This window comes from Argentina silus (assembly GCF_951799395.1).
Source record: "Argentina silus genome assembly, chromosome: 2".
NCBI lineage: Eukaryota > Metazoa > Chordata > Actinopteri > Argentiniformes > Argentinidae > Argentina > Argentina silus.
Window position 1 is genome coordinate 23588301 of NC_139656.1, and position 12196 is coordinate 23600496.

The 12196-nt window shown below is 42.3% G+C and overlaps 1 protein-coding gene across 1 annotated transcript in view; it reads left to right on the forward strand.

Moving 5' to 3' along the window:
* Nucleotides 1-8299, forward strand: part of gabrb4 (gamma-aminobutyric acid type A receptor subunit beta4) — a gene marked incomplete at both ends in the record, with an annotated part of 30369 nt that extends 22070 nt beyond the window's left edge. The window contains 6 exons of the mRNA XM_083690691.1: nt 2517-2599; nt 4397-4534; nt 5859-6011; nt 6518-6774; nt 7445-7534; nt 7946-8299. Coding sequence (XP_083546817.1) covers nt 2517-2599; nt 4397-4534; nt 5859-6011; nt 6518-6774; nt 7445-7534; nt 7946-8299 — 1075 coding nt within the window. The remainder of the gene's footprint in view (nt 1-2516; nt 2600-4396; nt 4535-5858; nt 6012-6517; nt 6775-7444; nt 7535-7945) is intronic.
* Nucleotides 8300-12196: the final 3897 nt, after the last annotated feature.

Here is a 12196-nt window from a genome sequence, read left to right on the forward strand (position 1 = left end):
CGTGTGACACCACTTACCACGGCACCACACCCATTTTAATGTCTATTTGTTCGATTTATTTCTTTGATCGACCCGATCGAAGAGTTTTTCTCTGATATGAGATAAAAACCTATACTGTACGCAAATCCAGGGTGTGTTCAGTAGGCACCAAAAAGTAGACAATGTTTGGAATAGAAGGGGTCCTAACTGAATTAACATGGTGTAGAACCAATGTATTTCTAGAGAGCAGGATACAGTAAGGCATAATTACATGTCACAATGTTAATGATCTGATTCCATGTTATTGTGTACCATGTTCTGCACAAGACAAACTAAAACTTCACCACTCACTGGATTGTTTCTTGGAGGGGGTGGGGAGTACTCCTTCCATCCTGAATTCTCTGCCCCAGAAAAAAAAGCCCACAGAAAATGCTCTAATCCCTTACCACCACATTGTCCCAGTTTCATCAATGAAACAGACTAGACAGGGAGTCTGCTATGAGAGCGCCCAGAGGGACCCACCCAAAACGACTGGGGGCTGCTGGAAGAATGGGAGCATCCTGGGGCCCTTTCAAAGCCAGAGTACAGCCGGAGCCCTGGGGCCCAGGGGCCAGAGGCTTTGTTTTTTCTCACAACTTTTGGCTGCTTTGCTTTACAGGAATCATGTACCGTAAACTTGTGTGATGGAGAAAATGCACAGTGCAGAGTGAAAAGTCCTTTTATGATAAAAAAAAAAAGCAAAAAGAGGAGTGATGAGCTCCTGTTTTGGCATCGAAATTGGAAAACATTCACGACAGCAGGTGACGTACTGGCAAGTAAGGCGCCAAGTATGAATTGTGGAAACGTACAGGCATCATCACAAAGGGTCACTTGTTTGTTTGGCATTTGCAGAGAACACTGCACAACACATTACTTCCCCCATCACAACATATACACTTCACCAGTACCTTGTACTGTACATACCATTATTAATTGATTAGCTTTCTCCAGCTCTGCTTTATTGAGATGTTTTGTATGCAATTGAATGTGAGGTTATTTTCCATAAGAAAAAAACAGGTATGAGGCTGATGATACAGTACCAATATGGGGCATTGTCATTTAGTTAACCAATAAGGTATTATCATAAATTGGTTTGTTTCGCTGTAGGTGTGGTCCCTTGTGTTAGCCTAAGCCTACCCAATCTAAAGGTCTTGCTATGTGGCTGATTGTACACCAGAGTGGAAGACCACATGGCATGGACCAAGGCCTCTTAAATTATCTATCCCAAATGTAAAATGGGCTGTTATAAAGTGTAAATTTTGCCTCCACTCTCCCCTGCACCCTAACGCACAAACACACAAACTGTGTACCTATCAAACTCTCCGCGTGAATGTGTCGGTGCATCTGACACAGAGGTGATGAGTTGAAACTCAATTACTTTTTCTATTCAGGCAAACCAGTGAGCTCCCTATTTCATTTACACAAGAAGCCTGAAAGCGGGAGAAAGCTGGTATGATTTAACAGCACAAATGTAATTACTAAAATGTGCTGCACTAGTAAATATCTCAGTTAAACGCCAAAGACTCCCACACAAATAATCTGTAACCAGTGCGGTTTTCCTGGGCCACTGGATTTATTGAAATTGAATATAATGCAAACACTGCTCATAAACACACCTGGCAGAAACATATTTCTATATCAAAGTCAATCACAATTTATTGTGAAATTGAAACACACACAATCAGCAAACACCCAGCATTGCTCAATTTTTCTACTTATGCAAAGCATCCTTTTTTGGAAGATAGACTATTGCTGTTAAATTTGATGTGGGGTATGATGTGTTTGAAGGATGTGCGTGTTGTTGGTGTTGAAGTTAGAGGTGTTATGTTCTTATGTTTCTAAAATGCCAAGTATGCATGCTGGAGGTATCTACTGTACGTATAGGGAAGTCTGTGGTGGGGTCTCCCACTTTTTACCCTTTCTAACCAACCTCTGTCTCACACAACTCTGATTAAGGTTTTTTGGAAGTGCACAGTCAGTCACAACATAAATTAGACTGTCATGAGGCCTATACGCACCCTAGAACACTGCTCACTGTGGTACATTAATGTTGGATTCCAACCTCTCTGTTTGGAATCCACTTGCCTCAGTCAGAACACATCCTTAACAAAGTCACTTTACACTATTTCCTTCATTCAAAATTCATTAAGAAATGACCACCGCTATTAGGGAAGAGCTCCAACCCATGGCCAGATTATGACGAATGAACCAACGTGTATCTCTCTCTCTCTCTCTCTCTCTCTCCCCTTCCTGTTCTTCTCTTGCGCCACAGAAACAGAGCAGGTTGTATGCAACACTGGCCTGCCAATGATTGCAATACCTTTTTTTCCTTTTTTTCAACAGGAGACAACTGCCTAACATTACTCATTTAAAGATTCACATCGTGCAGTCAAGGCTAAGCTACGATTTCTTAAGGTTACCAAGGTAACAGCGGTTCTCTCTCTCTCTCCCCCTCTTTTTCTCTCACCCTCTATGTCTCTGCTCTCCTTTTTTTCCAGAATAACCACCACGGCAGCTTGCATGATGGACTTGAGGAGGTACCCCCTTGACGAACAGAACTGCACCCTGGAAATTGAAAGCTGTAGGTGGACGTAATACAAACACCTTTCACCCTATCCCTCTCCTCAGAGGCTCCTCACCCGCTAAATAACCCCTCCCCCACCCCTCCCTACACACACACACACACACACACACACACACACACACACACACACACACACACACACACACACACACACACACACACACACATCCTCACTCACTGCCTATGTTTCTCAAGCATCTCAGCATGAATGTCATCCTGCCATTTTCACTGGGTATCACAGCAAATTTTTTAAAACACTGAAAAGGTACCTTATATGATTTCAAGTGTTTGTTTTTTGTTTAGCTCAAGTCTGTCTATACATTTAAAGCACAAGCAAACATTTAGATGTGTCATACATTTTCCATTTTATTGCGCCTACTGTAGCCAAAAAAACTGATGCATATACTGTATGTATATGTATATATACATACAGTATATATGTGTGTGTGTATATATATATATATATATATATATATATATATATATATATACTGATGTATATACATTTAGATATTCACAAAATCACTATTTTCAATCCCCCCCTCCCAAAATTGTTGCTGTATTCTTCATCTGGCCATCGCCCTCTCATCCAATGTGGGTTATTCGTGCATTTTCAAAAGAGAGATATAGCCAAGGTCCTCAGGTCAAAAGCGTTCCTTGTAAAAACTAGTGCAAAGTCTGGGCTGTTGTAACTTGGATTCTGGGGTGGTTTTGAATGGCGTCCTCTGAGACCTGGAGTCAGCAGATGTGATCATTTGGATCATTTGAAGCAGCCATCTTGGCCAGCAATATTGGCTTCTCTGACTGTGTGCACCATTTCTTATAGATAGCTCAGAGGCCAATGACTGCAATTGACAAATGCAGGTGAAATTGAACATGCTTGCAGGTATATCAATATATTGACCACTGCATTCTACTTAACCTGGTAGATGAACTATCTGTCATACTGTAGCAACATCAGTGGTGTTTTTCATGGCACAGTCGTGCAGGAGCACGGCAAAGGATGGATACATTTATTGAGCCAAAAACACAAGTGACTCAATTTTGCAACCCAGTGCATCAACAATTTACAATGCAAATTATGTAAATGTCAAACTTGAAATGGATCAATAGAAGGTACTCTGCTGCTGTTCCAGCTATGTTGCTGTAAGACAGAATGCCTTGGGGAGATACTGGAGTGTCCATGATCAACTCAATAACATAGATTAAGACGCAGCCAAATACATACAGTAAACATTTAAGTCATAGTTCTTCAACCTCCAACTTTATGAACAGATTAAAAAGGGATATATCACAATCCTACCCAGGGTTTTATATGGTCCTGGACAGGCAGAAGAGGGGTAATTAAATGTAAAATATAGCATGGGCATTCATATCTTGAGAAAGCGATTGCAATGAAGAGCTACTGCAGAGTGAATGTGTGAGGTAGCGTACCGCCTTGAACTGCACGACGTCAATCGACATCATAGGTGCCTTTGATGCCATCCATATTTTGATTGAGCCTCTTGAGAGTCCACATAAATCATGACACACAAGCATGACTTGACACATGTCATAAATATTCATGTTTGTGTCTGACATAACTTAGCTATATCATAATGCATGCAGTGATCAATTCATTGAGCGAACTGGGTGGAAAAAGAAGTAAGGAAGTGAGTTTGGGCTACGAAGAGAACACCCATTTTCTCTGTGTTGGTCTTTTTCTGCCTTTGTTGGCAAGAATCAGAGAAAACTGAATCTTTATGGGGTTTTTTACCCCCCCCCCCCCCCCTCCACCCGTTTCCCCTGAGACAGATGGATACACCACAGACGACATTGTGTTCTTCTGGCAAGGAGGTGACAGCGCCGTGACGGGGGTGGACAAGCTGGAGCTCCCTCAGTTCTCCATTGTGGAGCTCCGTCTGGTATCCAGGGAGGTCAGGTTTACCACAGGTAAGGGCTCCAGTCACACAGCTCATACTTTAGTTGAAATATACATAAGCCTTTTATGAGGCACACTTAATCAAAATGCAGAAAGGTGTTTGAATGGTCACACTACATTTTGTTGTCTCCCTTTATATTTCCATCACTTTGTAATGGCTGTGTAGAGGTTGGTTTTGCTTGCAGGATGGAGCAAATCTTATCCGGCCACTTCCCCACTCACTGTTGTGCGTTATTAATCTCATTCTGATGGGCAGCACTTCCAACAAGCTGCTTAACAATTCAGAGAAGGAGACCCGAAGAAGATTTAAGGTCATCTCCATGTGACAGTTTGCTTGAATTAATTTAGAAAATGTTGCCATCATTTAAGTGGTCTTGCCCTGGTGTGTATATACTTGTTTATTTATGTAGATTCACCAGGAACCAGGAACAGACCTGCAGGGATAAAATATGTATGCCCAGCTATTGATTCATTAAAAGATTTATTGGAAGGGCGAGATGATCATTTCTCATTGTGTGTAGCTCACAGTCAATTGCCTTTTAAATTAAAACCATTCATAGCGATCTTAAGTCCTTTCTCCCATTTTGATAAAGTGGTTATACAAAGTCCCTGGTTGGAATGAGTTATGCATCCATAGTGGTAAATATATCACTCCAGCTGAAGTAAGGAAAGTCAAATCCACAGGGAATATCCTGATATTTCTTTCACATCAACAACTTGTTGTTGAGGTTCTTTTTGAATAATCGATACATGCAATGCACCAATGAATATCTCATCACAAGCGACTGACATTTTTTTTCTCTGGGACAAGCAGAAATGTTAATCACATAGGTTCACCTCACCAGCTACACCCGCTCCTCACATGGTTCCCTCGCCCTCATTTACGTAGTAGGAAGCCTTGCTCTCCAATTACGCACCTTTTAAAATCCCCTTTTGGTGATATTTAGAGGACAGAGAAAGTGCTAAACAGAGGAAAGCACAGCAGCTCTCCGTGACAATTCTCCGAGGGACGCTGGTGCTGCCTGCTGAGATGGGGGGGGGGGGGGGGGGGGTTGCAGAAAAATCTGCCGTGTTTGCGACTTTCTGCCATGTTTAATTGGAATCGAACTTGTCCCTGGGAAGGAATCCATTGCTTTGGGGAAATTAAGTGCTCCGTCTGAACAAATGGAGAAATGACTACCCCCGCGCATTGTCAAAGTGTAGACTTTGGAACTCATAAATTGTGCTAACGTTTCTTCCCTCTCTCATTTGAACATTTTAACTTACGTGTTTTCTCTGCCTTCTCCTTGTCCCACTCCATCACTCCCATCTTCTCTCCTTGTTCCCTCTTGAAAGGCTCCTATCCCAGGCTGTCGCTGAGTTTCAGGATCAAGAGGAACATTGGCTACTTCATCCTGCAGACCTACATGCCCTCCATCCTGATCACCATCCTCTCATGGGTCTCCTTCTGGATCAACTATGATGCCTCTGCAGCTCGGGTGGCCCTGGGTAAGGCACTGCCACCACTGCAATGTTTCAATACAGCGAGTATTCCCAGTGAACGCAGTAGGCAAGGTTGCCTTTAACGTTGCTCACAAGGTTGCTGTAACATTGCGGTAACTTATGTTGCCACAACAGTACAAAATGCTACGCACAGCACAATTGTGAATGGCCATACACAGATTAGTGACTACCTCCCACTTGCACAAAGAACCCCTTACAACCACAAATAAAGTGTGACTTCCATTGAATATAGAGAGCAATAAATCTCTACTCAGCAGTAGCAACTTGTCCAACAATGTTTAGAGGCACATACTGTACATCCTCCTCAAAATCATTACCTTGCATTTTCATATCTGTTGACTAAATATCCCTGTATCCCTGTTGACTGAATATCCCTGTATCCCTGTAGACTGAATATCCCTGTATCCCTGTAGACTGACTGAATACTTGGGTATGACTACTGGTTTGTGTCTAACAATGACATCTTTTTGTTTGTGTTTGCGTTTTTTCAGGTGTTACAACGGTGCTCACCATGACAACCATTAACACCCACCTTAGGGAGACCCTCCCAAAGATCCCGTATGTGAAAGCCATCGACGTCTACCTCATGGGCTGTTTTGTGTTTGTGTTCCTGGCCCTGCTCGAATATGCCTTCGTAAACTACGTGTTCTTTGGCCGGGGCCCCCAGCAACAGAAGAAAATCAACGAGAGGCTGAACAAAGCCAACAACGAGCGGCCGCGATACGAAGAGAAGCGTCTGAGGGAACAGGTTGGCATCTTCAGCCTCCTTCTCTCTGGCCAATTGATGTATTTCTTCACTATGTCAATCAGTGTAAAACAACCATATTGTTTTTATATCCCTAGCACAGGCATCTGTTCCTTTTCCACAAAGACCCCAACACCTTATTCCCCTATGTGAGCTTGTGTAAGACAGTGCTTTCACAAGCATAGTGATGCCACCCTTCACCAGATACGCATCCAACAACCATCATCCATTGCTTTTCGTCAAGCACTGACTCTTAAAATTGAAAGAGTATGAGTATATGAGTATAGGTCTGGATTGGTGTAAAACAACATTTTCATTCTCCTGTCAGGTTGTTGTCTATGTTTTTGCTGTGGGCTTGATTCAGTCTCACCACTGTGCCTTACCTGGGAGTTACATTGGACAAACATTTGCCAACTTCCCCCAAAAGATTTCCAAATACCAACATGATACGTAGGAGGAAACATCAGTATGCAAAGAGATGTGGATGCTAAAATGGTCAGACTGAATGAAGCCCCTTGTCTCTGTGTCTGAAATATGACATGCCATGCTTATGCAAAAAATGTTCTTGTTAACCTCATGTTTATGCGTTCTGTATTTGAAGAAAAAAATTGCTTAATTGTCAGTGTTTTATAGGCATTTTAATGTTCTCTTCACTTTTTTTTCACATTGCAAGGACTCCATTTCCGCGCCGTTTCAAACCAACACCCTCAGGTCATATACACAGAGAAGAAATCTGTATCTCGAGGAACAAAGAAAAGTTGGGGTACATGCATTTAGAAATCATATGAGCTGTGGGACAGCAGACTAATTGAGGTCTGATAAAAAGGTTGATAGAGTGATGGCAATTAATTTGTGTCAATTTACTCTAAGTGAAAAAGCACTGTAAGACTCTGTAAGCGAGAACATTTGAGAAGTGCATAGATTAAGAAATCTTTTAAGAGGCATGGGAAAATGACATTGCTCATCATCATTACATTTGCTTTAGCTTGAAAATGAAAAGCTGTATTGAGGGGGGGGGGCGGGTGGAAGGGGGTAGGGGTGCATTAATAGGGGAGGTTTTTTTGGGGGGGGGAAATACCACTGGGCCTTAGTTATCCCTGACACTCTCTCTCTCTTTCTCTCTCTCTCTCTCTCTCTCTCTCTCTCTCTCTCTCTCTCTCCCCTCTCCTGAAAGGTGGACGCGTACGGAAACATTCTCCTCACTACGCTGGAGATGAATAATGAGGTGATGCCCTCTGACGTCGGCAGCAGCGTCAGCGACTCCCGGAATTCTGTCATGTCCTTCGACAGCTCCGGGGTCCAGTTCAGGAAGCCCATGGCGCCTCGGGATGGGTTCAGCCACCACTCACTGGACCGGAGCGCTATGCGGAGCAGGGCCAACTGTCGGCTACGACGGCGCTCGTCCAAGCTCAAGCTGAAAATCCCCAACCTGGCAGATGTCAGCACCATTGACAAGTGGTCCCGGGTCATTTTCCCCATCACCTTTGGATTTTTCAACCTAATCTACTGGTTGTACTATGTGAATTGATGTGCATCCCTCTAGGAATCATGGGCCATATTTTGAGAGCACATTCAATTGGCTTTGATACGGTTGGAAAATATGTATACACATATACAAGTTGATACATATGTATATGCATATTTCTATATATTATATTTATATATACACATGTGTGTGTAAATCTGAAGGACCTTTTCTCCTGTATAAAGTATTAATATAATGACTTGAATGTTTAAGAATAATTGTGAGAGAAACATTTCAAGCCTTTGAATTTCCTTTTCCTCCTGAAACAAACAAACAAACATCAGATCCCTGTGAGGGATTTTGGAACTAAAGACTGCATGATATTTTTGCTAAAAAATAAAGCGAAAGCTCTCTCAAGAGAGGGAGAGGGAGAGGGAGAGAGAGAGAGAGAGAGAGGGAGAGAGAGAAGAGACGTCTTAGAGTCTCATTGGCTTTTTATTGACACTCACTGTAATCAGCGTCCTCTACTGCAGTTCATGAAATCAGAGGTGGCTTGTGTGCTCTGGCATCGGCTAAGTGAAATCCCTGATCTCCAGCTTTTTGTTCCCATCTCCCATGGATAACATGCACGGAATTCTCCGCTTCTACTCTGTACAGCAACCTTGTCTGGATTATGTGCTGTTCCTTGGGTTTTTTCAAGTGACATCGCTCTCTTTATCGGACATCAGCTCTGGCACAATGGTCTCCATATGAGGGCCATCTGGGATGGGATGTTAAACCACTGCGTTCCTGCCCAGAGTCAGTGCAAACTCCTCTACTCATTTCTCTTCTCATGTTGGTTTATAGAGCAGTTCCTTGGGGTATTTTTCATTATAGTTATGAAGATGATGATTATTGTAATTTATTATTTTGTCTTGAAGAAATACTGTGTTTTGGGAGAGTGTCACTTAAACATGTTCTAGAGTTAGTGCATTATTAGATAAAGAGTCACAGGTATGCATTTCTCATTTTGATTGTTTGAAAAAATTAGACATATACTGTACATTTTGTCATTGAGTATCCTCATGGACATAGTTGGCAAGTATAATTGTACAGTACTCTTTTTTTTTTAACCACCATCTAGTGATTCACTAATCTGTAGATACAGTACTCATTGACTTCATATCCATATTGTGTTCAGTAAGGAAAGGGACATACCCTAGTGAGCGATTTGAAGTTATACCACGATAAAGATGTGAGAAAATGTTGTGTATTTAAAAAAAAGAAAAAAAAAAGGGATATCGCCATTGTGTTTGATATTGAAATCAACATATCAGCCCATAGTTTGACCTGTTGTTGTATGTACTCTCTCACTGTATAACGTTTTTTTTTTCACCCTCAGAATGTTGGACACTAATGTTATAGTTCCTATGAAACGGTAACGTGCCTGTCTTGAATTTCAAAAGGCGTGTCCTAAATTGTTCATTCAGTAAGGGTTATAGCGGGGGGGGGGGGGCGGATAAGAAGAAAAAAACTCCACCTCTTACACCCGGTTCCTCTCAACACACTGCAGACCCACCCACCCTACACATGTTATGTCTCTGAGGGTGAAACCCCAAAGATTATTAACATCAGCATAATCAGGACAATGGGTTTTAAGTTTGTAGGGGGGGCAAAACAAGATGTGTAATAAATAGCCATGAAATGAGGTGACAACCAAAAGGCCTATACTCCATTTATCTTCTTTTTCTGTTATTCTCTTTTAAGTGACTGCATCCCCTCTGCTCATGAGTTGTCCACGACTGGATTGATACCATGCCTTGTTGATCCAGGTTGTAGGACGACAGTTGGACCTTGTTTTTCATTATTTTATTCTGCAGAGAGTGAAAAGTAGAAAAGAGAGCTGCTTCGTGCATTCATCTCTTCACAAACAACACTGGCTCTCCATGTTCAAACTAGAATAGCTTTGATTCAACAATGCCGTGAGGTGCAATGCGTTGGAATATTTAAGCTTAGGAATGTCATGATTGAAACTTTTTCACAGAGCATTGTTGAATCAAAACCTGCTGGGTTTGTATGGTAATCAAACAGCACAGGGTTTGTGAGGGAGAGGCAGAATGCCATCGGAAAAACAGTCATAGCCAAAAAAAGGAGAGATGAGGGCTCCTCTGGACATTGGAGAGGAGAGGAGAGGATGTCGAGTGTGTCAGAGTTACTGCCTTGCACATTGCAGCGACTGATGAGCTCCCCTCAGATCTCACTGATGGCCTCTCACTGGGCCTGAGTTTCAGGAGCCTTTCTCTCTATAGTCTCCTTCCCCTGGCCCTGCCCCAGACAGGCATGGCCGTGCTCAACCTGTAACGGGGGAGGGGGGGGGGGGGGGGGGGGCGCTCCTGGGCTCACACAGAACAACATGTACCAAGGGGCCCCATCCTATCACGAGAGAGAGAGAGAGAGAGAGAGAGAGAGAGAGAGAGAGAGGGAGGGGAGGAGAGGGAGAAGAGACAAGTGGGAGAGAACGCATAGTGGGCTCGGATGGACAGAGGGGAATAAAATCAAGAGGAGACCAGTGAGGGAGAAGAAACTACATGTACTGTAAGAGAAGGGATGGAAACAGAAAGCAGGGGAGGGAGAGATGGAGTTGCAGAGAGAGCTACTGTAAGAGAAAGAACAGGGAGTAGAGGTTGCTGATAACAGAGAGATACTCCCCCCCCCCCCCGGATCTTAAATGGGTGTAAGAGCTAAATCTGGTCACCCAAAAAAAGCTGGATTCCAGCTTCATATCCTGATGGTGTTGATAAGTCCATTCTGTAAGTGTCATGTAGGAGAGCCAAAATGAGTGCTGAGCCAGGCTAACGATGTAGGCTAGTTATTATCTGCCTCACCTTGAAGCTAATAGAGGACTGAATCCGAATTTGCATTAAATCAAACCTGGATAGTTGGGTTATATACTGTAGCAGAAAATACACACAGCTTAAGGACTGGGCCGAAGTGGGTAATAGTAATGTATTGATCAGTAGCCTATGTCATTAAGGCATAGTATGTAGTATACATAATACATTCATAAACATGACATGACTCTTGTAACCGTTCATCTCTTTGTGGCAAATGACCTCTGTGATGTCACATAAGCACTACGGTTTGCTAGGGTGCTGCTATAGTTAGCTTACAGGCAGTCAAATATAAAATGTTTGGATAGTGAACGTTGGTGGATTGTCATGAATGGATGTAACATGTGTCATGTCATGTTTAAGAAAGCATACTAAGGGATTTAGTCCTGGTAACTCATAAGTAGCCCAGTGCAATGTTTTTTTATTTATTTTTTTATTTCACACACTCAAGTCATTGAGTTTGGATGTTGTTCTAGCCCCAAATCAGCACTCTCCAACCAGATGTTTCACAGAGATCAACCAGATCTGGCATTATTTCGTAGTTTGTTGTCCACAGCCAGTGTAGTAGATGAACAATGTAGCTCCTTTTGATTTCCCTCTCTCAGTGATCAATAATTACAATGAAAATCCCCACCTATGGCTGAAGGGATGATTTATGATTTCAGTGGATAATTAGCTGGAGTCAGAATCAGGCACATTCAAGCATTTTTATTCTACATCTTTGGTAGGGGAGAGTTGATTGTCTTACCTTCACACATATCATTTTGATAGGCCTAGTGTTATCAAGCATTCTTACTTTCCATAGGGTTATCTGCACCACCAATAGTCTGGATCTAATGTATCATGACCAATCAGAGTTAAGCAGGAGAGACGTCCTGATAAACAAGCCCCACCCCATAAAATCCTTTACATTTGGATTAGAACCTATAATGACTACAGTAGCAATCTTGTTTAGATTATTCATAGAAATTACTGACGTACAGATATTTTGAAATGGTTGGATTTGTTTGTGTTTATCTGTCTTTTGCAATTTTTCAATGAGGTCTAACTACTGTAGAGTTTGTGGGCTTTTTTTGGAGAAAACATAATT